General features: G+C 51.1%; 1 protein-coding gene across 1 annotated transcript; it reads left to right on the forward strand.

Moving 5' to 3' along the window:
- Positions 1-5,564: 5,564 nt before the first annotated feature.
- Positions 5,565-9,203, forward strand: XCL1 (X-C motif chemokine ligand 1). Its single transcript, XM_059673349.1, has 3 exons — positions 5,565-5,664; positions 7,935-8,049; positions 8,863-9,203. Exons 1-3 carry the CDS (start codon positions 5,604-5,606, stop codon positions 9,023-9,025), a joined length of 339 nt encoding a protein of 112 aa, XP_059529332.1. The 5' UTR covers positions 5,565-5,603; the 3' UTR covers positions 9,026-9,203.
- The last annotated feature ends 16,284 nt before the right edge of the window (positions 9,204-25,487 follow it).

A 25,487-nucleotide genomic window follows, 5' to 3' on the forward strand; every position in this document is an offset into this window, starting at 1 on the left:
ATTATTTCTTCAAGGTTCTTCACATACGTACACCTTGAGAGATATCAAGTAGGCGTAACATGTTCTCAAAAAATGAGGGTTGGCACACAGAAGAATGTTGAGTCAGAGATTTTGCTGGTTTTGGCACGCACTCACAAAAAGGTTGCCCACCCCTGGGCTAGATCATTTTTAAGGTCTATTCTAGTTCCCACATCTTTTAATTTTCCTCCCTTTATATTGTTTGTTTTACTAGGACAATCTCTGTGTAAAGAAGTTAGCTCCAAGTTAAACTGAGCAGCTCTTCTGTTTTTAGATCCTAGAAGAAAGAAGAAAATGAGTTCATTTTCATTTATTTGATCAATCAATATTTATTGAGTCCCTACACTATACGTGATGCTGAGGATTCAGTCGTGAAATGGTCTCAGCTCTTCTGGGTGTTCTGTTCTCATGGAGAGAGAACAGTGTGCAGATTACAGACAGTATATCGGGGTGATGATGATAAGAGCTGGGAGTTCACACAAAGCAGTGCCCAGGGGGGAGGAGTGGCCAGGACAGGCCTCTGACGAGACAGCGTTTCATCGGATTATCTCCACGGGCACCTTTGGGACCGTTCAGGCTCCGTCTAGCACCGCCCGCCCTTCAGGGTGAGGCACGCACTCAGAATCCTCCCAGGTTCTGCGTAATGGCGGTGGCACCCATGCTAAATGCGTAGACTGAGAGTGTCATCAAAGATTCAGGAAAAAAACATATTGGGGTAAATTTTCAATAGGGAATAAAATAAAAAAATTGTTTTGGCCCATCAGGGGCCCAGGTAGTCTGTAACACTCTGCACTGACTGTCCCCCTGAAGAGGTCTTGTGTTTGTGATTGACCTTTCATTGGGAAGGTCATGTCTTCCAGCTTTAGGTCAAAGGTGTCTCGTGACGTGCGTGCGTCTTCCTCCTGGATTTCGGGTGTGCGGGAGGAGCCCAGGTGTGGGAAAGCAGAGACTCGTGGTTTGGCTGACTCCAAAAAGATCCATCCGAATTATTCATAAAAATAAAACCATAACTTCGGATGAAACCACATGTTGCTGCTGCGCACTAGCGTCCCCGGCAGACGGGGCCCCAGTGGCAGGCCTTTGTGACGCTTTGGTGTCTGTCTTTGGATGACAACACCGCCATACATGGATCTGGATGCGTGCAGGTCCTGTTCTCGTCCTGAGGTCAGGGAGGTGGGCGATCTCCAGCCTCCCTCATGTGGCAGCTGCAGGGTGAGGAGGGATGAGGAAGATCCGTGGGTGACGGCACAGCGCGGGGTTCCCGTGACAGCATGTGGCTCCTCCAGAAAGGGCTCCGGGGGGCTGCAGGCCACTGAGGTCAGGCTGGGGTCCTGGCCAGCGCCCGCCTCCTCCCAGGCAGCCAGGGTCTGACCAGCCATGTCCGGTTTAGGAAATCCAGGAGTGCCTTGAGTTTTGAAACCCAGAGGATTTCGTTTGTGGCAGACGATGCGCCCCCAAAAGTCAATTCCTGAAAAACCAACCCCCCAAAATGCTCCTCTACTCACTGATTGTAATTTTTTGGCCAAGTGGTCACCTTGGCCCCATAGAGACCAGGCATCTTTCTTCTTCGCACCCAAACTTCCCTGGAGAGCTGGTTACACCAACTCTACGGCCGGTTCCGGTCCTGCTCTGAGTCCCCATGGATCTGTGCAGGGTGAGCGAGGCAGCTTTGGTTAAGGCCATTTTTAAGCAGCTGCGAGTGGTCGCCCTGCACCATTTCCTCTGTGCCTGGCCCCAGGCTCCCTGGCCCTGAGCGATAGATACTCGCTATGCAGTACAGAGCAGTGGTTTTAACCTTTTGAAAACCACAAACCATTTTAGACATTTCTTTGAATTCTTTTTTTGGTGGCTGTGTACCTTTATCAAGGAACAAAGGTGAGTACAAACCCACCTCATGAGAAAGGGCCTGCTAATACCACGCACTTTCACTAGCAAAGAACGAATAAAACGGCTCCAAGTGCAGCTACAGGAGCCCAGAAGGTCAGAAGCCAGTGCTCGCTGGACTTCCTTCTCGCTCCTCTGGTCCGACCATGAACTTGATCGCTCCCTGGGGGAATTCCTGTAGACGTTTTGCTGCACTTCAGCCTTCCTCCTCTCTCCCTGCCTGTTTCACATAGTTGATATCCTGTTGAACGTTACTGGTTTCAATTTTGTACACTAACCAGGATGGACCCCGGGATCGGCAAACTGCCTGTCAGGGGCCACGTGCCAAGTAGTTTAGGCTTTGAAGACAGTGCAACCCATCAGCCCTGCTGCTGCACGTGCAAGGAGCCCTCACTGACATGTAAGCAAACGGACATGGATGTGTTCCAATAAAACTTTATTTAGAAAAGGCGACAGGGGTGTTGTGCTGATTCCTAGGCTGCACCAGTAACATCCACTTATTATTAATAATACCTGTCAGTTATAGATAATAGCTACTAGCATAGGTCATAGGAATTCGCTAATTTAAAAAACCAGTGGTTCAAATGACTAAATATAATTTTGTAAGTTTGACCATTATTACTCAAAGTCCATGTCAGTGAAATAGCTTCCCCTCCCCCGCAACCCCACCCCATATATAATTCTTGTTTTTTTGGAGAAAAAAATAATTCTCTTTGCCCTGTATCTGATGTGAAAGGAAGAAAACAAACAACTATCATGTAAAAGTTAAGCCATTCATTCTGAGCTGTTTCTGGAACTAAACAGCATCAAACTAGATTTTTTTTTTTTTAAACTGTGAAACTGACAGGATGTAAAGTTACACATCTTATTGGAAGGCAAGTAGACGCACAGTAGTAATCGTGGAGAAAAGTACCACAGAGCCCAGATTTGCCCCAGGCTGGGGATTCAACTGAAAAATGTACAACCCGACAGGATTCCATGTAGCGTCCAGCTCTCTGGCTCCACTGCTTGATTCCCCACCAAAATGTCCCACCTCTCTTGTCCAAGGCAGTCTAGTTCGGACACCGCTGTGTTCACCCCTATCTTAAACCACCCACAACAATTCGCACAAAATGGACTAAAGACTTAAATGTAAGACCTGGTACCATGACCCTCCTAGAGGAAAACAGGGAAAAAGCTCCTTGATATTGGTCCTGGAGAGGATATGTTAGATATGACACCAAAAGCACAGGCATCAAAGGAAAAAAATAAATAAGTGGGACTTCATCAAACTCAAAAGCTTCTGCCCAATAAAGGAAGCAATCAACAGAATGAGCAGACAACCCACAGGTTGGGAGGAGATATGTATAAGCCATCTCTCTGATGAGGGGTTAACATAAAAAATATACAAGGGCCCTGGCCGGTGGCTCCGTTGGTTGGAGCATCGTCCTGTATACCCACAGTGTTGCTGGTTTGATCCATGGTCAGGGTGTGTACGGAAGGCAGCCAATCAATGTTTCTCTCTCTGTCTCTGTCTCTCTCCCCTTTCTTCCTCTCTCTAAACATATCCTCAGGTGAGGATAAATAAATAAATATATATGTACTTATTTATATATTTTTATTTTAAAAATGATTATATTTATTTATTTTAACTATTTTTATTATTATTGATTTCAGAGAGGAAAGGAGAGGGAGAGAGAGAAACATCAATGATGAGAGCGAATCATTGATCAGCTGCCTCCTGCACACCTCCTACTGGGGATTGAGCCCACAATCTGGGCAAATGACCTTGACTGGAATCGAACCCGGGCCGATGCTCTACCCACTGAGCCAAACTGGCTAGGGCTATTTATATAATTTTAGTAGATAACATTAATAGCAAAACAACAACAACAATTGAGTAAAAATAGAGGACCTGAATAGGCATTTCCACAGTGGCCAACGGTAATGAAAGGCATTCAGCATCATTAATCAGGAGCAAAATGAAAATCAAACCACAGGGAGGTAACACCTCACAGCTGTTAGAAAGGCTGTTACCAAGCAGGCAAGAGACAAGTGTTGGCAAGTAGTGAGTCTGAAAGGCCAGGCAGTGTCAGCTCCTGAACAGCCTGGTGTCTGACAGTGAGAGACTGGAAATGAAACCGTGGACAAGGGGAACTAACAAAGAGGCTCCCAGCAGGGAAACACATTCCTCAATTAAGGCTGTGGAGTGACTCCTTGGCGATGTTTGGAGAATAGATCGGAAAGGGAGGTGACCTGGGAACGGGAAGCCAGTTGGTCTCCTGCACTGGTCCCAGCAAGGGGTGATGAGGGCCTGCCTGGAGCAGTGTGGAGAGAGAGGAGGAGACGCATTGAAGAGCGATTAGCAGGTATACTCAGCGCAGGGCTGGGAACAGCGTGCGGGTGCATGAGCAGCGCGGCTAAGGTGACTCTGTACTTGGAACTTGGAGGGAAGAGAGACATTACCCATGTCAAGGGGAGCTGTGTCTGGGAGAGAGAACTGACAAGCCACTGTGGGTGCAGAAGGAAGTCTGGCTGGAATGAAATTCCATTAATGAGCAATGTCTCAGCCATTCACCTGTCCTTTTAGGGAAATATTGGAATTTATTTTCATATCCCTAATAGTAATCGGACACTCTTTTAGCTACACGCGTAATTAAGTAGTACAGCTTATAGACACCGATGTAAAACAAGACAAGACAAAAACAAGGATGAATCGAGTGCCAATTCTCCAGCCCGGCTGGAGGCATTGCGTGTTGAAACCGCCGCACCGTCTGGGAGACTACGTGGCTGTGGAGAGGAGCCCGTGGGTGTGCTCAGTATCCTAGTCCTGGTTGTTAACAGGAAATGACTCCGTGTCCTGAGTGAAAATCTACCGTGGAGATGGGATCGACAGCAACAAGCTAAAAGGGAGTGTTTCAATGTGTCTGTGACATTGGTGACAAACTAGTATTTATAATTGTTGCAACTATGCAAGCATATGGACACCCATAGAGACTCCGCGGGAAACATGAAGAATGAAAACTGTCAGGATGGCAAAGTCAACTTCGTTCTTTTTCCAAAATAATGTTCATGTCAGGACAACTTTTCAGAAACTTCTAAAAAGGTGGATACTAAGTTGCCATAAAGGGAGGTGCATCGCTGAAATGTCCCTGAGCGCCTGGGAGGCTGGGGTGAAGAAGTGGGGCCCCGGGAACAGGGGCCGGGGGGAGTGAGGAGAAAGAGAAGGCAGAGGACTGAGGAGCTCCAAGGGGCAGCCGTGTCCCCCCCTGCGGAGGGGGTCCCAGTGGATGGCGGAAGCCCATGTCACAGCGGGTCCCGCGAGGCAGGTGGGAAAGCCGGACCACGGCGACCACCTTTCCTTTACGCTGTCCGCACGCTGGGGACAGTGACACGCCGGGCAGGCCGCGCTGAGCAGCGGAAGGTCTGAGTCGAGGCTGGTGGCGGGAGGTGCGGCAGCCGCCTTTGTTTTAAGCGCGCATTTGCTTTCATTGACACGTTAACCACAGGTGAAAAGGAAAGGCCACAGGGTGGGGGTGAGAGCAGGGGAACTTTCAGAAAAGCCTCAGCACAGCCAATACTTTCCGTGATTGCACACCCACCTGGAAGCCCCTCCCACCACAGGAAGCGCTGACCATCGGGGATAAAAGAGACCCCTGAGCAGCCCTGCTCATCCTCCGGCTCATCCTCCGGCTCTGCTCGCTCAGCTCAGTGCACTCAGCATGAAGCTTCTGCTCCTCGCCCTGCTCGGGGTCTGCTGCCTCGTGGCCCACGTTGTGGAAGGTGAGTCCAGGGCTGTCCGCGGAGCAGGGGCAGGTGCGGGCGGGGCCCAGGTTTTAGTTTGGACTCGGTGTGGCCTGGAGTGCCCCGCTACCCCGGAGCAAAGTGGGAATGAGAATTGTGAGTGGAGGGGGCCTCGTGGATTCCAAAGACAGAGCCTGGTGAGACTCTGGGCCAGGCTTCTCGTGGGGGGTTTGGGGTAAATCTCTTCCTCTCTCTGGGCCCACATGCCGTCATCTATAGGTTGACGACAGTAACAGATCTCACCTGGGATCGCAATGAGCTAAATCTTAGGACCGCTTCCTGGATTTTCTCTTGGGTGGATGTAGTGGTCGGACGGTGGTGACAACAGTATATGCCTTTGTAGCTTTGCCCAGGTGATACCGAGCGTGATAAATTCTCAAAAGTTTTGAGAGTACAGTCACAATGTGGGGATGAGCTAGCGGGTGTGTGTTCTGAAACCAGGCAGTGTTTTCTGCTTAAAAACTAGACTGGAAGCTTACACCTTCCTATGAGAAATCAGTGTTGTCCTTGAGAAGGTGGGAGAATTTAGGATGACTGATGTTGCTCCCAGTTATGATAAATTCTTGAGCTTATGAGAGGCCATTTGATAAGTGCTAGCAAATAGATCAATGCCTTCTACACAATCAAACAACCCGCAAGAGACAGCGGACGAGGCTCAGAGATGCTGAGCCTGGCCCGGGTGTCCTGCCATATTTCCTTAAGGGTTATTTTTTCCAGCTGCTTGGAGTTTAGTTTTCCTGTGGCTCTGGAGCAAGAGAGACTACCCCTAGGGTGTAACTCTCCTCTCGACCCCCTAGTCTGTAGACTTACTACTTAGACTAGAATATCGGAGCCCGATGGTGGATCCCCAAGGGTGTCCATGGACAGAGGTGGCAAAGCCTGAACCTCCCTGAAATTTTAAGCAGAATAAAAACGATTGAGGAGATTAAGGCCTGGCCGGTGTGGCTCAGTGGTTGAGCTTCGACCTATGAACCAGGAAGTCGAGGTTCGATGACCGGTCAGGGCACATGCCCAGGTTGCAGGCTCATCTCCACTGGTGGGTGGCAGGAGGCAGTCGATCAATGATTCTCTCTCATCATTGATGTTTCTATCTCTCTCTCCCTCTCCCTTCCTCTCTGAAATATATATATATATATATATATATGTATATATATGCATATATGCTGGCATTTTGTTACACAACGGCTGTGCCATTTGTGGGGACCCAGGTGTGGGTGGGGAAGACGCTGGGAGAGCGGAGGGGGCTTCGTACACTGGCCAGATTCCCGTTTCCTCCTTGCGCCCTGGCCTGAGCTGCTGCTGCACAACCAGGGGAGGCAGCCTGCATCCTGACGCAGCTCTGCCGAAGGTGCCGTCTCACCCGACCCCACAGACACGCAGGCACGGCCGGGAGGGAGGAGGAGCTTTGGGGACTTAGAGGCCAGTGGACTCGCTGGGCCTGGGGGGCCCATGTTGGATATTTCCCAGGGAAATGTTGTTCCTTCAGTTGTGAGAGAAACAGGGAGCAAATGCAGACTCCCCGCCACTGGTTCCGAGACCAGATAGGAAGTGATGGAGAGGAGAGATGAAGAGGGCAAGGTTAGCAAACACCTTTCGGGTAGTTCATATTAAAAGGAAAGGTTTGGCTGGCCCCAGCTGGTTTGGCTCAGTGCATAGAGCGTCGGCCTGGGGACTGAAGGCTCCAGATTTGATTCTGGTCAAGGACACATGCCTGGGTTGTGATCTCAATCCTCAGCAGGGAACATGCAGGAGGCAGTCAATCAATGATCTTCTCTCATCATTGATGTTTCTCTCTCTTTCCCTCTCCCTTCCTCTCTGAAATCAACACAAATATATTTAAAAATAAAAGCCTCCGCTGCTACTTAAGGTGCTTTGTAGCTGAATAGCTCTCTGGGCAGCACGCACCGGGCTCTTCAGCTGAGGAGAAAACCAGCACCTAGAAGCCCTGATGGGAGTTCCCCGAACCTGAGTGTTATTAACCCTCCCGGGCCCCTCCCCTCTGCCAGGTGAGGTGGTTCTTAACCTGAAACGTTCAGCTCCCCGGGGCCATGTCTGCTGAGGACGATACCTGATGAACCACTTCCTTTCTGTGGCTCACATCTCGCCATGGAAACGAGAACAAAACCAAGCTGTCGCCGCTATTCAATGGCGCCCTCCTCCACTGTCTCCTCACACACCTCTCTCCGTTGTTTTCTTGGTGACACGGTAACGTGTGGAAGTTACATTGTATCCTTGTCTTTCTTCACCAGGTGTGGGGAGTGAGGTCCTGGAACAGCGAATCTGTGTGAGCCTGACCACCAAGCGGCTGCCCGTGAGCAGAATCAAGACCTACACCATCAGGGAGGGGCCCATGAAAGCAGTCATGTGAGTGTCTCCCTGAGCTGGGCTGGGCGGGCCGGGCCGTGGAAATCCGCCTCAGGGAAGCAGGTCCCCCTGGCGGAGCCCCCCCTGAGCCAGCAGCCCCTGGGTTTCCCCACGCTCACCCTGCCCTTCGCAGCCCACAGCGTGACTGTCACCCAAAGGTGGCAACCAGGTGACGATTAGCCTCCTCCTTTCCGAGTTAGTGTCAGCAGGAGACTGAGCAGACCCGGAGCAAGGCTGTGCTCAGTCCTGAGGGTCAAGTTTAGGGAGTTTGACCACATAGCTGCCCTCAGCTGAAACCCTCCGGGCCCCTCCCCTTCGTGTGGAGTGTGGGTATGTGGGTGCCGTGTTGACCAGTTGCCGTACCTCCAGATAATGAGTCAAAAACTGGCCTACGTTGTCCCAGGATCTCGTTTTCAGAATAGCAGCTCTTCCCAGCACATAGTAACTACAACTTTGCTCACAGAAATTAAGATAAGGAAAGCACCTTTCGTTCAGAAAACGGGATGAGTGCATTTAGATTTGAAAAGGAAGGTGCTGGTATGTGGTCATTGGACCAGATGACCTCGCAGGCCCAGCGTAGCCACAACATTTGGTGGCTCTGCTGAGAAAGGAGCCTGGGGTTAGGGTGTCACCTGGAGACAGTCTCCTTTGTGTTAAACAGGTTGTAGAAGAGAGCTTTGCACTAAGGGGCTCGGGTCCGAAAGCCCGTTCCGTCCGGGAATGTCTGCAGAGCGCTTACCGTTGGTCTGATCTGAACTCCTGGCTCAGACTTGGGACGTGGCTCACTTTGTCTGCCTTTTCCTTACATCGCAGATTCATTACCAAACGTGGCCTTAAAGTCTGTGCCGATCCGCAAATCGACTGGGTGAAGAAGGCGGTGGAAACCATGGACAAGTCCAAGAGAATAAACACAAACCAGACCAAGCCCACGGGAGCCCAGCAGCCCACCAGCACAGGCGCGACCCAGGCGAGGTAGTGGCCTCGTCCCGTCCGAGCCAGCGGCCGATGTCTCCTTGCAAGCCCTCTCCTTACAAGGACCGATTAAATTATATGCACCTTTTCTGAAAGTACAGCCTGCATCTAGTTGTTTTCTTGTGTTTTTACTTTTCGTGTTTTCCTGGTCATTCAGCTGCTTTAATGAATAAATATTTATTACTAGGAACCGTCCCAACGTCATTCATTGCGTAAGGGGGCGGGTGACAGGTCACTCCTGATCTATTTCGGTCCCACGGGATCTCCCTTTGATGGTATCATGGTGGGAGATTTGGGCGGTGTTTATCGGAGATGGGTTGCTGGGAAACCTCTGGGTGGCTCGGGCTGCCTGTCGCTGTGTCCAATAACGAAGGCGGGGTCGAAGCCCATAAGGCGTGGATTGAGAAGGCCAGCCAACAAGAAGACAGGACGCTTACAAGCATCAAATCCTGCCCTACAGCAGGCGCAGGGGACAGACTGTAAAGGGGAAAGGGCTAGGGCAGTGGTTGGCAAACTGCGGCTCGCGAGCCACATGTGGCTCTTTGGCCCCTTGAGTGTGGCTCTTCCACAAAATACCATGTGCGTGCGCGCATGAACAGTGTGATTGAAACTTCGTGGCCCGTGCGCAGAAGTCGGTATTTTGTGGAAGAGCCACACTCGAGGGGCCAAAGAGCTGCATGTGGCTCTCGAGCCGCAGTTTGCCGACCACTGGGCTAGGGTGAGGCTGGGAACGGAGGTCAGCCATTGGTCCTTAGTCATCACGCGATGAGATGATGCTGAGGAGATGATGTTGATGGGATGATGTTTTGACTCCTGGTGGGTCGGCCTGACCATGCTTGTCGGTTCTGCTCGCTGGACTCACAGCTGTGTCACCTCCTTAATCGCTTGGCACAGGCCTTGAAGAGGAAACTTAAGAAAGACTTACTCCCTGTTCACATGAGTACCTGCGTTCTGAGACTGAGAATGATGTGATCACTTTGCAGGTTACTTCAGATGCTCGTCTGTCAGGTTCTAAGCCCCTGTCAGAGGGGAGCTGCATTCCTCCTCCTTGGCTTCAGCTTGAAACGGTTCCCTCCCCAGGGGTCACCTGGCCCTGTGGCAGTGGCAACAATTCAAGATCCCTTCCAACCCGTCTTTCTCGCGGAGTTCTCTCCATGGAGCCAGGGGAAACCCCGCGCACTGGTTCCCACCGAGGGTCCCTCCCTGGGCGGCGTCTCCCGCGCCGAGCTCCGCAGGTGTTTCCCTTCTCGCTGTTCCCTTTGCTCTCCCCGGGAAGGAAACATAAAGACGGCTCGCTAGTGCCTTTCTCTGTCAGGGTAGCAGAGGCTGGACTCTGGGCGGGAAGATACGGGATTCAAGTAGCCATCAGTGCTCTTCCCAGTGGGCGATGCGCTGGTGGCCTCTGTGCTTCCTGCAGTCGCCACTGCTCTGCCGTCACCAGGGCTCTGCCATCACCAGGGCTCTGCTGTCACCCAGGGCTCTGCCGTCACCAGGGCTCTGTCGTCACCCAGGGCTCTGCTGTCACCCAGGGCTCTGTTGTCACCCAGGGCTCTGCCATCACCAGGGCTCTGCTGTCACCCAGGGCTCTGCCGTCACCCAGGGCTCTGTTGTCACCCAGGGCTCTGCCATCACCCAGGGCTCTGCCGTCACCAGGTCATGCTGTTCTGCTCTGCACACCTGGCTCTGCCACCTGCACCTTTCTCGATGTGATCACCATTCGCAGTGAGGTTTTCATCGGACGTCCATCTGGCCCCTGACCCAGACCGGCTCTGGGTCGTTACTAAGTTGCTGGTTGGCTCATGCTCGTGGCCCTGCTGTCCGGGCGGCTGGCGGTGTGTGTGCTGCTGCCCGTCGCCCCACAGTGAGGACCACAGGCCTGGCGGGCCTGAAGGGGAGAAGTGCCAACTGTGGTCTAGCCCTCGGCAATTTCCGGGTCCGCTGGAGGGTCGCAGAGGGTAGCTCACTTTCGTGACCCGACCAGCGGGCCAGAGCGGAGACCACGGAGGAGCTGCCTCCTAGCGGAGGGTGGGTCTCTCCCTTCTCGTTGTCTTTGCCCATGACCACCGTCAAAGCTGGCCTCACACACCAAGAACGACACAGGCGCCTCGGAGGGCGAGCAGCAACGTCACAGGAGGCGAGAACGGTTTCCTGACTGGACCCTGCATTGTGTGTCCCATTGTCCCCAGACCCCAGAGATGTCTTGAGGTGGCAATGAGCCGACGTGGGAGGATACGGCTGTGCACGGCCGGTGAACCTATCACATCCTCTGGATGGTGTACGGGACACCGAGGGGTTTCAACCAGGTAGTGTGCATGGCTCCGGACGAATTGACTGGAGGTTTTTAATTCGTTCAGGTAGGACCTGGGTCTACTCACTGTACCCCTGTGGGCTAGTGGATTTCAATTCCATTCAAAGAAATAATTTAAGAAACAGATATATTTCTCTCTATCTCTACCTTGTCTGTCTCCGTCTCTATCTCTATCTCTATCTCTCTCTACCATCTATCATCTATCTGTCATCTATCCATCTATCTAATCTATCAATCACCTATTTTTTTTTTTTTTATAAATGTCTGTGACCCTCTTGTCCACCTATGGCATCTTGTACTCACCTTAACCCTGAAATTTAACAATTTGTACTGAAATTGCTCCTTTGCCCATCTGTGCTCGCACTGCCCCCTGCAGTCAGGCTAGAAGCTGCCTGTGCGTGTTACTTTATTTTTTCTTGGTCCCACTTTTTCACTAGATGCACTGGGTAACCTGGTTAATAAGGCACACACTTCAGGGGCGCATTCCTGTCCGATGGCGCCTGCGCGCTGTGTGCGCTCACCACCCGAGTCTAGTCCCCTTTCATCCCGGGTGTTTGACTCCTCCCCCCTGTCACCCTTCGCGCACCCTCTTCCCCTCTGGTAATGGCCGTTCTGTTTTCTGTATCTATGAGTTTTTTGTTTTGTTAGTTTGTTGCTTTTGAGAAAATCCTCACCAGGGGATATGTTTCCCATTAATTTTTAGGGAGAATGGAAGGGAGGGCGAGAGACGGAGAGGAACATCGATGTGAGAGACGCATCGCACAGCCGCACCCGCACCTGCAGGAAATGGGGTCCTCACAGTCACGGACATCCACACAGATCCCTGGGGCTGCTTGGGGGGCAGAGGGGGGGGGAGCGGGGAGCACCTGGGGCCTCAGGTCTCCTGGGTGGCGTGTCCCCCGCACAGACAGGCGGAGCATTTGTGAGGGGCTCAGACCCAGGACCCAGCCGGAGCCCAGGAGCCTGCAGCACGAACCCGCTTCTCTGTCCTCATGGCGCCTCCGGGGCCGCGCAGTGTGGGAAGAAGATTCATGTCCTTCCGCAGGACGGGCTCCGGAGAGAGCTGAGCTGTGGGGCTCTGGGGCATGTCCGTATCATGATGGGGTGAGAAAAGCGGGGTGTGCATAGCCACGCCCATCGCTTTCCACCCGGACCCCTGCTTCCCACTGCAAACAGAATGGGCAACGCGGCTGTTAGTGCTGCCACGATTGCTTCAATCCCGTTAGTCCCGTTTTTCTCCCCTAGTTGGAATTCTCCAATTATGACTATTGTTTGTTTTGGCCAATCCTGACCCAAGGATACTTTCCCATTGAGTTTTAGAGAGAGTGGGAGGGCGGGAGAGAGAAACATCGATGTGAGAGAGACATATCGATTGGTTGCCTTCCGCACACACCCTGGGGTGCCAGGAATAGAACCTGCAACCCAGATGCACGCCCTAGACCAGGAATCGAACCTGAACCCTTCGCTGAGCGGACCGACACTAACCATTTAGCACACAGGCCAGGGCCTTCCTTACATTTTTACATGTTGTGGCATGTTTGAAGGAAGTTGTCTTGGGTCCCAAGGATCAGAATTATTTAAATATTTTGACTGACAACAAGCAGAGGAATCTAGTGGTTACATTGGCTGCACCTCATTGAGACCAACAATCCTTTGATATTTGTTTTTTTTTTTTTTTATTGCTTAAAGTATTACAAAGGGTATTACATATGTTAAACGATTTTTTGTACGTTTGGATGAAAACGTATATTCACATAATTGAATGTGACTGTACCCAAAAGGTCACATTCCATGCGATAGACTCATAAGATCTAGTAAAGAGTGCATTGGAGATCCAGCGTGAGTGGCTTAGTGCAGTTTAAGTTATTTCTGAATCTTGATCATATTGGTGTGTTCAGTTCATGAAAATTCTCTACTGTGTTGTGTTTTTTTAAATATGTGTATTATATTTCAGTAGACAATTAAAAGAGATCATTGCTTCATTCATTCTTTTTTATATTGAAGGCTGGATTTAAAAAAATATATTTTTTATTGATTTCAGAGAGGAAGGGAGAGGGAGAGAGAGATAGAAACATCAATGATGAGAGAATCATTGATCAGCTGCCTCCTGCACGCCCCTACTGGGGATTGAGCCTGCAACGGGGGCATGTGACCTTGACTGGAATCGAACCCAGGACCTTTCAGTCCACAGGTCGAAGCTCTATCCACTGAGCAAAACCAGCCAGGGCAAGGCTGGATTTTATTAAGACACAAGAGGGTTAAATTTGACAAAATTTAGAGGTAGCAGATTGTTTTAAAGGTGGAAGATTTAGGGTGGCTAGAAATGGAAGAAGATAATTTTTCACAGCAACCTTGAAAAATTAATTTCGTGGGGTTGATATACTATTAATCACAATCACCTGTGTGATCCCAATAATGAATAGCCTCATAGCTAAAGAGGGAAGATGAAAGGCTTGGAAGTCTTTTTCCTGTTAACCAATGAAGTGTTCCTCCATCGATCTTGTCAAAGGCAAGATCAACAAGCGGAGGCCAGTTGCATGAAAGTGAACAGGTCCCAGTGCCCCCGGGTGGACACTTAGCACATTGTGTTGAGGCCTTGAAAATAAGAAACGAAACCAAATACCTCTCTCAGCAAATGTCCTTCCTGGGACCTTTTTATTTGCCTTAATGCACTGAAGCTTCGAATGGAAGGCAGGCGAGTGGGGCGGGAAGGCGGGAACTGGAGTCGTGTTTGCCAGTGAAGACAGAGGGAGCAGCTCCTCCAGGGAGAGCTCAGCCAGAGCCCCCACTCAAGGATTCTGCACCGAGTATTGTTTTTGTAATGGGAATAGACGTAAATAAGGGTTTTTCTACAAAACACACCCACAGCCCTTTGTTGACTGTTTATCCCCTAGAAGGCAGAGCGGTGGTGCACCGGGCCCTCGAGACACAAAGTCCTTCCTACTTGATCGACATCGGCTCCTCAGGCCAGGCCCTTCGCTTTCTCAGGAATTGGAGGGGTGGGTGTTACTCACCTACCAGCAGAGCTGCGGGAACTCTTGCATTGACGTCTCTGTTGACACACTGGTCAACACTGTGTGTTTGAGGCTCTGGTGACTTGCATATGGCCCACCATCCTCAGTTAGCACAGCTAAATCAAGGGCTGTCAGCAGCTGGGCCAGTCCACAAGGGTCATGTGAAGACACATGGCGCCTAACTCCAGCGACTACCAGCTAAACGTGGTATGTGGCTGTATGCACAAATGTACAGGTGTTTTCTCCTCCTCTAGAAAAGATGCATGAGCGATTTCAGGGCTGGTGCTCAGTCCCCCTGTTGACAGTGGCCCACGGGATGAACAGCAGGTCCTGGAGGGGGATCCTGGAGACGCTGTAGGAATGTACTGCCTGGGACTTAGAGCTGTTTTGTCATGAGAGCTGCAGCTTAGGACAGGAGGGCTCCTCTTTCTGCTGCCCCCGCCACCCCCCGTGGGGAGGCATAGCAGTGGGCGGGGCACCGGACCAGCTCCCGGCCTCTGGACCATGGTTGCGTGAGAGTAGCCTTTAGGTTTCTGTCGGGCCCCCACCTGCAGTGGAGATGCTTTGGCTGCAGGAGACTTACGCTCCCCTCCACGGTGACCATGGCGATGGCTCTCAGCCTGGGCCTCCTGGCTACAGCCTCTCCTCCACCTCGGACTCGGGAGGGAGGATGGGGATGTTGTTGCTCGTCCCTCTGAGCAGTGGGTGTGATTCTCGGAGAAGCGCCATGTGCAATCTGGCACCGTCTCCACGTTCAGAACTTACAAAGGGAGAGACATGCGGTGGGGGCTGGGGATGGTCTCCTAATGGGCTTTAGGAGGAGAGGTGGGCCGTGCGCTCATCACCCACGGCATCACCTTTCCCTCGGTCCTTTCTGTCTCCTTGGCCCTGACTCATACGCTCAGAGCATCCCGGTTTCATCACCGTGTCCATAGGACACCTGCATTTGGGGAATGTTTCTAAGATAGAGAGGAAGAGGTAGAAGAAAGGAAATTGTACAAACAGTCTCTTGACACTGAGATGAGCTGAGATTAAGTATTTTATTCTTCCCTTGATTATGTTGTGTGTACGTACACCTTTTGAGCAAAAACACAATTTAAAAAGGCACAGCTCTCCTCGGATTACACTAATAAATCACCTGGGTTGCTATGAAGATGTGATATATTGTGTTCTAGAGGAAGAAAGAGTCTATGATGAATTGGGGTCATCAATCTTACATATCCCTGTCCTTCTAATCTTGATGTTAAATTGGATCCATGTAAGTGCTGAGAATTTTTAACTTCTCTGAAATGTGTTTAGTTCAGCTTATAGAGTAAGGGGGTTGCATTCTTTAAAGCTGGAGCAACTGTAGGCGCCAAGATGTTGCAGCTACACCTTCTTTTTATGCTGCACCGATCTTGCTGACATGCAGAAACTCAAGGAATTTAAAGCAGTTATGAAGAGCCCAGCTGGAGTGGTTGAGCGTTGACCCATGAACCAGGAGGTCATGGTTTGATTCCCAATCAGGGCACAAGCCTGGCTTGTAGGCTTGATCCCCAGTAGGGGATGTGCAGGAGGCAGCCGATCAATGATTCTCTCTCATCATTGATGTTTCTATCTCCCTCTCCCTTCCTCTCTGAAATCAACAAAAATATATTAAAAAAATAAAGTGTTGATGAACACCATTAACTCTGATGTAAGAAGAGCAAAATAAAGAAAAGTTAGGTCAGTGGGATTCAAACACACACACACATTCATAGGTGCTCACACATTCACAAGCACAGATCTTCAAGAATACTCACAAAGCAACTGAAGCATCATTTCCCTCCAGGGTTACCCATTTTGGCAGTATTAATACTCTCTCTCTCCTTCTCCCTTCCTATCTCTCTAAAATCAATAGAAACATATTTAAATAAATAAATTGGACTATATATAATTTTGTGCCATACTTTAAAAATAGTAAATGTCATGACCAGGCATTTCTTTAACATCTTATTATTGGTTAATTTGGTTGAAGAAATAAACCAGATGAAATAAAGTGAGATGATGGTTCAACTCATACAAAGCATCCACTGGCTAGTCACCTTTTGTGGGAGACAACCCTGGAGGCCTCCCTAGACTGACTTACTCCACAGCCCTGGCCCCGGCCCCGCCCACAGCCCTGGCCCCAGCCCCTGCCCCAGCCCCGCCCACAACCCTTGCCATAGCCCCTGCCCCAAGAAAGAAAACAAAAGGGGCACTGGCTGGGGTTTCCCATTTCTGTTCTGCCTCCGTGTCACAGGAGCCCTTGCTTCCTGTCCAGCAAGTAAGTGACCAGTCTGCGATTGGTAGGTTCCATTATGACCCCGAGATGTTGGGAGAAGGGACAAATCATAGAGGCCACTCGATAATTCCAACGTTAGTGAGAATTTTATCTCCAGCCAGGGGGTGTCTGCAGAATGATTCATGGGCGGCCTGAACGAGGGGGGCCCACTCCAATTGCAGGAGGACCGAGAGAGGGCTTATGAGGCGCAGCCCACCTGTCCTCCAGGTCGCTGTTCACAGCGTGTGCTTGAGAGCCACGGGCTCTGCTGTGTCACTCACCCGCCTTCCACAGGCAGAATCCCTGCGTATAGGAAACTAGCTACCAGCTAGATTCTGGCAAGGCAGGCAGACGCACAATCCACTGCAGCAGAGAATATATTAATGCAAACTGCTCTTAAAAACAAAGAAAATATATTTATTTCGGCAAATATAGGATTAGGTGCCCAATGCTAATAGGCCATATGGAGCAAGGCAGCGTGTGGTGGTTTCTGGAACACCTGTGGTCCCAGCACCCCTTTTCATTTGGTCTGCGTGGCACCTCCTGTTCTAAGCTTATGCTGGGGACAGAAATGTCCCACTAAGCTCCGCAGGGGCCATTGTCCGCTGGGGCAGAGGAGTTGAGTAGATGCGGAGTCAGACGTCAGACCCAGCGCTGGCTGCTCTGCTGAGCTGCACAGTCCTATTCTGCGGCTCAAACTGGGTTGGCAAGGTTGCATCAGGTGTGCTTGGGCGACAGGCAAGGTTGCATCAGGTGTACTTGGGCGACAGGGAAGCGTCTGGGCCAGTGCTGTGGTGACTGCAGGCCTCACCTCGCAAGGCCACCTCTGCGGGTCACGTGCCCAACAGGACTGATGGCTGCCAGGAGACAAGTTCCACCCCTGCCCCTTCCCGAGCCAACAGCAAGCTCAGAGTTTGCTATTTTGAGGTTGTCCCAGCGACCCAACAGCAGGACTGCCTCTCAGTGCCCACACGTGGGTGTGAAGGAGGCCTGGCTGTTTTCTAATCTCGGCTCCGCTTTCACTTCAAGCTCCATCACTAGGACCAGGCAGCGTGTTCTCCGTTTGGAGGCTCCTCTAAGGCCTCCCCGAAGTCCGTGGTTCACGCAGACATCACTGTCCCAGTCAGCGTTGGGACACCCTGGGTCACGCCATGTGACTCTCTCCTTGCCTTCTGAGCTATGGGGTTATGCTCCTGCCTCGGTGCCCCACTGGGGGTCCCAGAGCCGTGGTCGGCAAACTGAGGCTCGCGAGCAACATGCGGCTCTTTGGACCCTTGAGTGTGGCTCTTCCTAAGCCTTAGGACTACCCTAATTAAGTTAATAATAATGTACCTACTTATATAGTTTAAGTTTAAAAAATTTGGCTCTCAAAAGAAATTTCAATTGTTGTACTGTTGATATTTGGCTCTGTTGACTAATGAGTTTGCCGACCAGACCACTGTCCCAGAGTTTCCACCAGGCCCACAGCTCCGCCCGCCTGGTGTGGTCCTGCCCAGTCCAGCCATCCTCCTGCTCATATGGGTCCTCAAGGCCTTGGTGCCGCCTCCCGCCGGCAGGAGACGTCTCCTGTGACTGCAAGGCTGTTTCACCCCTCCCTGTAGGAGCCCGTGGCACCCCTCTGGCACTGCACACGCGGGGACCGGCTTGTTAGCTTTTCCCGAGTGTTTGCAAGACCTTTCAGGTGTGTTTCCATCACCTTCACCTTCAGACTGCGTTAGTAGGGCTTCCTCGGAGGAACTTGTGCTGCGTCTTGCAGCTGAAAGTGCACACGCTCACGGAGAAAGCAGAGAGGAGGCCTGGGGACTGGAGAAGAGGCAGGTCCAGGCTGTAAGTTGTCAGGACTGAGCACCAGCAAACACGCTGTGTGCGCATTATCTTAGCTGTTTTGTCTCCCAGCACCGGGGACTGACAGACGGCCGCGCCTGCTCCATGCTGACGCTCTCCCAGGTGCAGTGAAGAAATGAAAAGGACTTTAACAGTAAATACAAATTCCCGCCCAAACAATCTTTCTTCTCAAGATGTTGCCTGGGAACTAGCAGACGTGACTGACAGGTAAGCCCACACATCATCTCTCAGCAACAACAGCAAGCCCAGGCCAGTTCCGTTCAATCGGTTTGTCTCATTTCTACAAGTGGCTGCTGCATCCGCTCAGGTGATAGAAGGGAAAACAAGACGTGGTCCTAGGGTTACAGGTGACGACACTGCGTGGCGTTTCTTAGCAGGTGGGTGTGTTTATAGAGAGATGTGGGCACAGATGTGCAAGTCGCCACTGGCTTCCTCATTTCCCAGGGAGGTGCTCACTCCCAGGAGAAAGGAGGGCGCTCAGGTGTGGCGGGCTCCGGTGGCCTGGACTCAGGTGAGACGCCGCTCAAGCCGGGAGGCGCATCGAAAGCCAGGCCGCGGCTCTTTGGGCAGGTCATGCACAGAGGGCACGCGTGCATTACTGTCTGAACAGAGACACTTTTGGAAGCAAGGGGGCATCATTAATAATTAATAATCAATAACTAATGATTAATAATGAAGCCGTGCAGCAGGAGGCATGAGTCTGGCAGTGTGGCTACCCTAGTCTCACAGAACGGATGGTCAACGTGAATGAGAGGGACTTAAGGATGAACTAAAACATCAGCAGACACCTGAGACCCTGAAACTTCTTCTGAATAAAATATCAAACCACAGCGTCCAGCGGTAGTTCTCTCCCCTCGCAGTCAGTGGGACAGTCTCGCCAGAACATTCCACAGACTCCGGCCACCCCCTCAGCCCGGACCGGGCATCTCTGCTCCCATCTGGAGGGATGGACATGTTTACTCACCTTTGGGAAATACAGGGCGGTACACTTTGGTGCTGTCTTTTCAGGGGACATTGAATTTGTGAGCAACGTGGAAGACTGAACGTATATCTAAGTAACTTCCCTATAGGCTATTTTAATACTATTGCATGTTATTATTTTTATAAAGCAGTACATACAGACTTATTGTAGATAACTTAACAGATATAAGAAGGATATACTAGTACAAGAGAAAATCCAATCACCTGGAAACCCATTACTGGAGAGAAAACATGTTTTGTGTATTGTTACTTGTGTATTTCAGATGGTTGAGATTATACTGGATAAGCAATTTTCTTTCCCTTCAATGGTTCTGCCATCCTATCTAATAAAAGAGAAACATGGTAATTGGCGTACTACCGCTACCCTTCCCTTTGGCTAATCAGGCGATATGCAAATTAACTGCCAGCCAAGATGGCGGCCGGCAGCCAGGCAGCTTGAAACTAACATGAGGCGTGCTTGCTTCAGTGACAGACGACTCCAACATTCCCCGCCTGCCTCTGCAGGCTTCTGAGCTGCAACTCTAAGCAACTATGTAACAAATATAGAAGCTAAACAAAAGCCCAGAAACCTGCTTTAGTCCGCCAGGCTTCAGGCAACAGGATTGCAACATTGTAAGCAAAGGCCAGAAACCTACTTTCAGCAGAGGAGGCCTAAGAGCTGGAGCCAAGCCTCAAAGCTAAAGCTGGCCCAGAATAAAAAAAAGAAAAAGAAAAAAAGGAGCGGTTGGGAGCTTCAGTCACCCCCAGCCTGAAAACAGCCCTCAGCCCCTCACCCAGACTGGCCAGGCACCCCAGTGGGGACCCCCACCCTGAAGGGTGTGTGACCAGCTGCAAACAGCCATCATCCCCTCACCCAGGCTGGCCAGGCACCCCAGTGGGGACCCCCACCCTGATCCAGGACACCCTTCAGGGCAAACCAGCAGGCACCCACCTGTGCACCAGGCCTCTACGCTATATAGTAAAAGGGTAATATGCCTCCCAGCACTGGGATCAGCAGAGCCGCGAGGCCTCCTGGCCCCTGGAGCAGCGTGACAGGGAGCAGCGCCCAAACCCCATGATCACCCTGTGGCTCTGTGTGTGACAGGGTGCGGCGCCCCAACCTCCCTATCCGCCCTGCTCTGTTCGTGACAGGGGAAGGCGCCCCAACCCCCTGATCAGCCCTGCTCTGTGCCTGATAGGGGGGAGCTCCCCAACCCCCTGATCGCCCTGCGGCTCTGTGTGTGACAGGGTGTGGCGCCCCAACCCCCTGATTGGTCCTGCTCTGTGTGTGACAGGGTGCAGCGCCCCAACCCCCACCCCCCCATGGGCTCTGCTCTGTGTATGACGGGGTAGAGCCATAACCTCCCCATTGGCCCTGCTCTGAGTGTGAGAGTGGCGGCGCCCCAACCCCCTGATCGGCCCTGCTCTGTGGGTGATAGAGGGCGGCGCCCCAATCCCCTGATGGGCCCTGCTCTGTGCGTGACAGGGGGCAGTGCCCCAACCCCCTGATTGTCCCTGCTCTGTGCGTGACAGGGGGTGGCGCCACAACCTCCCCATCGACCCTGCCTTGAGTGTGACAGGGTACGGTGCCCCAACCCCCCAATCGGCCCTACCCTGAGCGCGACTGAGGGTAGCATCACCACCTCCCGATCGCCCTGCTCTGTGCATGACAGGGGGCGGCGCCCCAACTCCCCAATCGGCCCTGCTCTGAGCCCGACCAGTGGCTGCACCTAGGGATTGGGCCTGCCCTCTGCCACCCGGGAGCAGGCCTAAGCCAGCAGGTCATTATCTCCCGAGGGGTCCCAGACTGTGAGAGGGCACAGGCCGGGCTGAGGGACCCCCCTCACCCCCGAGTGCACAAATTTTTGTGCACCGGGCCTCTAGTATTTAATAATGATGACAGGTCATGTTTATGGATGCTAATATATGTCATATAACTTTACCCATGTGACAATCTGATGAGGTAGGTGATTCTATTATCCCATTTGCAGGTGAAGAAACTGAGGAACGAAGGGTTAGGGAACTTCCTCAAGTTTTCACAGAATTAAGTGCAGATCTCAGGGATGGAATCTGGGTGCTCCCAGGACCCAGGCGCTAACCAATAGGCGGTGTCAGCCAGGATTTGGGTATGAAAACTGAAGCTGCTCTGAGTTCTTTTCAGTATGAAGGGGTTTAACAAGGGCCATGTGGCTTATGCAGCCTGAACACGCCCCCCCCCCCCCCCAAGGCAGCCATGGGCAGGAAGGTCCCAGAGCGAGAAGCACAAATAGTGTGGGGGTGGCCCTGGGCTGAGCTCCGCTGCCCGCAGCACCCAGAGCTGCTGGCAAAACCCAGGGCAGCCACTGCGATGCCCGTCCACACACCCGGAGCTTCTGCCACCCTTCGCTTCTCAGACCTCGCAGAGGGTCAGCCCCTGGGGATGTCCGAGCAGACACCTGCTGTCAACAGAATCCGCGGGAGAAGGCCCCCAGCTTCCAGCGCCTTCCAGGACAGGGAAGGGGCTGAGCTGCATACATCGTGAAGCGCACGGCTTATGAGACAAACACACTTTATCAATTTCCCCCACCGCTGTGCATTTCAGTTAATCTCCTGACCTGTGGCCACAAAGGGGACAGTGGCTCTGGTCCCCACCTGTGTGCCTCTTAACCCCGCCCCGTTCAGTTCCCAGGAGCTCAGAGGAGCTCACAAAGCCCTCCCAGCTCCTGCCCCCTGCTGTGCTGACAAGCCACACTGCCACAAGGGGGCAGCACGTCCCTGCCTCCACTGCAGGGGCAGCCACCCCGGCCTTCAGGGCCACTCTCCACCTGGGGCTTCTGATCCTGGCAGGCGAGGCCCGCAGGGTGACAGGGTGAGCCTCCAGGCCCTCGGTGCTGAGCCCAACTGAGGCTCTCCCAGCGCGCAGGGCTCTGAGAACTGGGCAGAGCCGCCTGGCCTGTCTCATCCCTGGAGACAGCTCACTCCTCCAGCCTCCGTGGGGGACCCTCGCTCCCTGGGGACTGAGCCATGGGCTGGGGTTGGAGCAGACACCCCGCTACCTGTGCACTATCCCCCATCTCTGTCCCTCGGTGTCCCAGCCTGATGTCTCTGGCAGAAGCTCTTTCCTCAGTGAAATTCAACTCATGCAAACGACACCAGTTACTGCGGACCCTTCGTGGTATGTGTCCCCGGTGCAGCCATAGGTTTAGACTCAGCGGCCACACCCTGCGCGATGGTGGGAATGCTGCACAGCGCTCTCTGTCCACACTCTTTCCTTAGAGCTCATTCCAACAAATACAGAATGATTGTGTAAAAGAGAACGAACACTTGTGATATACATTGCTTCTAAGGAATTCCAATTTATGCTTCAACCAGCCAGTGACGCTGCCTGCACTTGAGTCCCGGCTCAGCACACTTTCTGCTGGATGGTAATTGTGTCTGTCTGTCTGTCTGTCTGTCTGCCTGGCTATGTTGTCTGCATGTCTGTATCCATCCACCCATCCACCCACTCATCCATCTACCCGTTCATCCATCTGCCCTTTCCTCGGGCTGCTTTGCTCATCATATTAAAGCAAATCATGGCCCAGTTCTCTCTGCATCTATGTCCTTGAGATTCCAAAACACCAAACCTTTCGGAGACGCCAGGAAAGTAACACCCCGCATACAAGTGGAGCCGGCGGTAACGGTGACAGCTGTGACTGTTGAGTGAATGCAGGGTTCTCCCTCAGGTGGTAGGTGTGCATCGCCAAGGAGTATTAAACCAAAATACGGTGGTTTAAAGTAGAGAGATCCTTTTCTCTTTCTCATTGCAACCAAACCGGGCGTGGAGCAGGCCAGGCAGGTGTGGCATCCACTGACCCAGTCTTTCCGTCTCCGCTCCCCAGTGTAGCATTCCATGCAGCAGGAAGGAGTGGGGCAGAAGTCATGTCTTCTCCAGATGACACTTTGCAGAAGTTGCCCACATCACTTCCTGTTGCTCATTGCCCAGAAGGTGGTCAGATAGCCCAACTCAGCCGCAAGGGGCGGGCAATGCAGTCTTCTTCCCACGTGATCATTTTCCAGCTAAAAACCAGGCGTTAAGTAAAGACCAGATACTTAGCAACAAACAGAAGTTCCTGTCACAGTCACGTAAGACGTGATGTCTGTTCTTAAATGACTTGCAATTTACTCATTTCCTGGAATGCCCGCGTTCCTCCTTTACATAGAAACCGTAATACTTTCGGTAAAAGCCTATTGTTTTCCCTTCTCTTAATTACAGTCTGTTTTTCTCTTTGACATAGATTATAATTTTCAGAGATACTCCAGATTCATTTCGGACTTCAGACTTTTTATGGCTGTCACTTCTCCTGCTTTGCTTCCTTCCTCAGTCCAGCCTGTCTGGCTGGCCATTAGCTGCTCTGAGAATAAACAGTCACCTGCAGCAGGCGAGTGATGAGCCTGGAAATTTGCTTCATATCCTTCCCTTGACAAAAGAGAAATGAAAGGGTATTAAAACATCAGGAAGCAAAGAAAGAAACTAAGAGGGAGGAAAGAAATTCAGCAGGTCTCTCAGTGAAGAGAGCCTCCATCACCCAAATTAAAAAGCCTCATTGGCTGCAAGGCTGGTGTGATATTCACAAACTAGTAAATGTGATCCATCACATACACAGATCGGGAGACAAAAATCACATGATCGTATCAATTGATGCAGAAAAAGCATTTGACAAAATCCAACACCCTTTAAAAAATAGGTCTTGCCCAGCTGGGTGTGGCTCATCGGTTGAGCTTCAACTCAGGAACCAAGAGGTCACCGGTTCTATTCCCGGTCAGGGCACATACCCGGTGTCAGGCTTGATCCCCAGTGTGGGGTGTGCAGGAGGCAGTCAATCAATGATTCTCTCTCATCATTGATGTTTCTCTCTCTCTCTCTCTCTCTCCCTTCCTCTCTGAAATCAATAAAAATATATTTTAAAAAAATAGGTCTTTATGGGATTTCAGAGAGAGAAAGGAGAGAGGAAGAGAGAGATAGAAACATCAAGGATGAGAGAGAATCATTCATTGCCTGCCTCCTGCATGCCCCCTATTGGGGATTGAGCCTGAAACCTGGGCATGTGCTCTGACTGGGAATTGAACCATGACCTCCTGGTTCATGGGTCGACACTCAGTTACTGAGCCACACCGGCTGGACCCAATTCCCCTTTTTGATAAAAACTCTCAGCAAAGTGGGAATAGAGGGAGCATACCGCAACATGATAAAGGCCATATATGACAAATCTAGGGCCAACATCATACTCAATGGGCAAAAACTAAAACCATTTCCCCTAAGAACAAGAAAAGACAGGGATGTCTGCTTTCACCACTATTATTCAATATAGCACTGGAAGTCCTAGCCACAGTGATTAGACAAGGAGAAAAAATAAAAGGCATCCAAATTGGAAAGGAGGAAATAAAACCTTCATTATTCACAGACAACATGATATTGTACATAGAAAACCCTAAAGACTCCACCAAAAAACTACTAGATTTAATAAATGAATTTGACAACAGGATACAAAATTAACACCCAGAAATTTATGGAATTTCATATACCAATAATGAACTCTCAGAAGGAGAAACTAAACAAATAATCCCACTTACCATTGCAATAAAAAAATGAAGATACCTAGGAATAAACTTAACCAAGGAGTTAAAAAAGCCTGTACTCAGAAAACTACAGGACATTGAAAAAAGAGATAGAGAAGATATAAATGAGTGGAAGAATATACTGCATTCATGGATTGGTAGAATCAACATAATTAAAATGTCCATACTACCCAAAGCAATCTATAAATTCAATGCAATCCTTATTAAAATACCAATGGCATATTTCACAGACCTAGAACAAACTCTCCAAAAATTAACATGGAATAGAAAAAGACCCCGAATAGCCACAGCAATCTTGAGCAATAAGAACAAAATTGGAGGGGTCACAATGCCAAATATCAAGTTACACTACAAAACCACGGTAATAAAAACAGCCTGATACTGGCACAAGAATAGGCACATAGATCAGTGGAACAGAACAGAGAGCCCAGAAATCGACCCAAGCCATTACACTCGATTA

The sequence above is a fragment of the Myotis daubentonii genome, chromosome 18, assembly GCF_963259705.1.
Source record: "Myotis daubentonii chromosome 18, mMyoDau2.1, whole genome shotgun sequence".
Classification (NCBI taxonomy): domain Eukaryota; kingdom Metazoa; phylum Chordata; class Mammalia; order Chiroptera; family Vespertilionidae; genus Myotis; species Myotis daubentonii.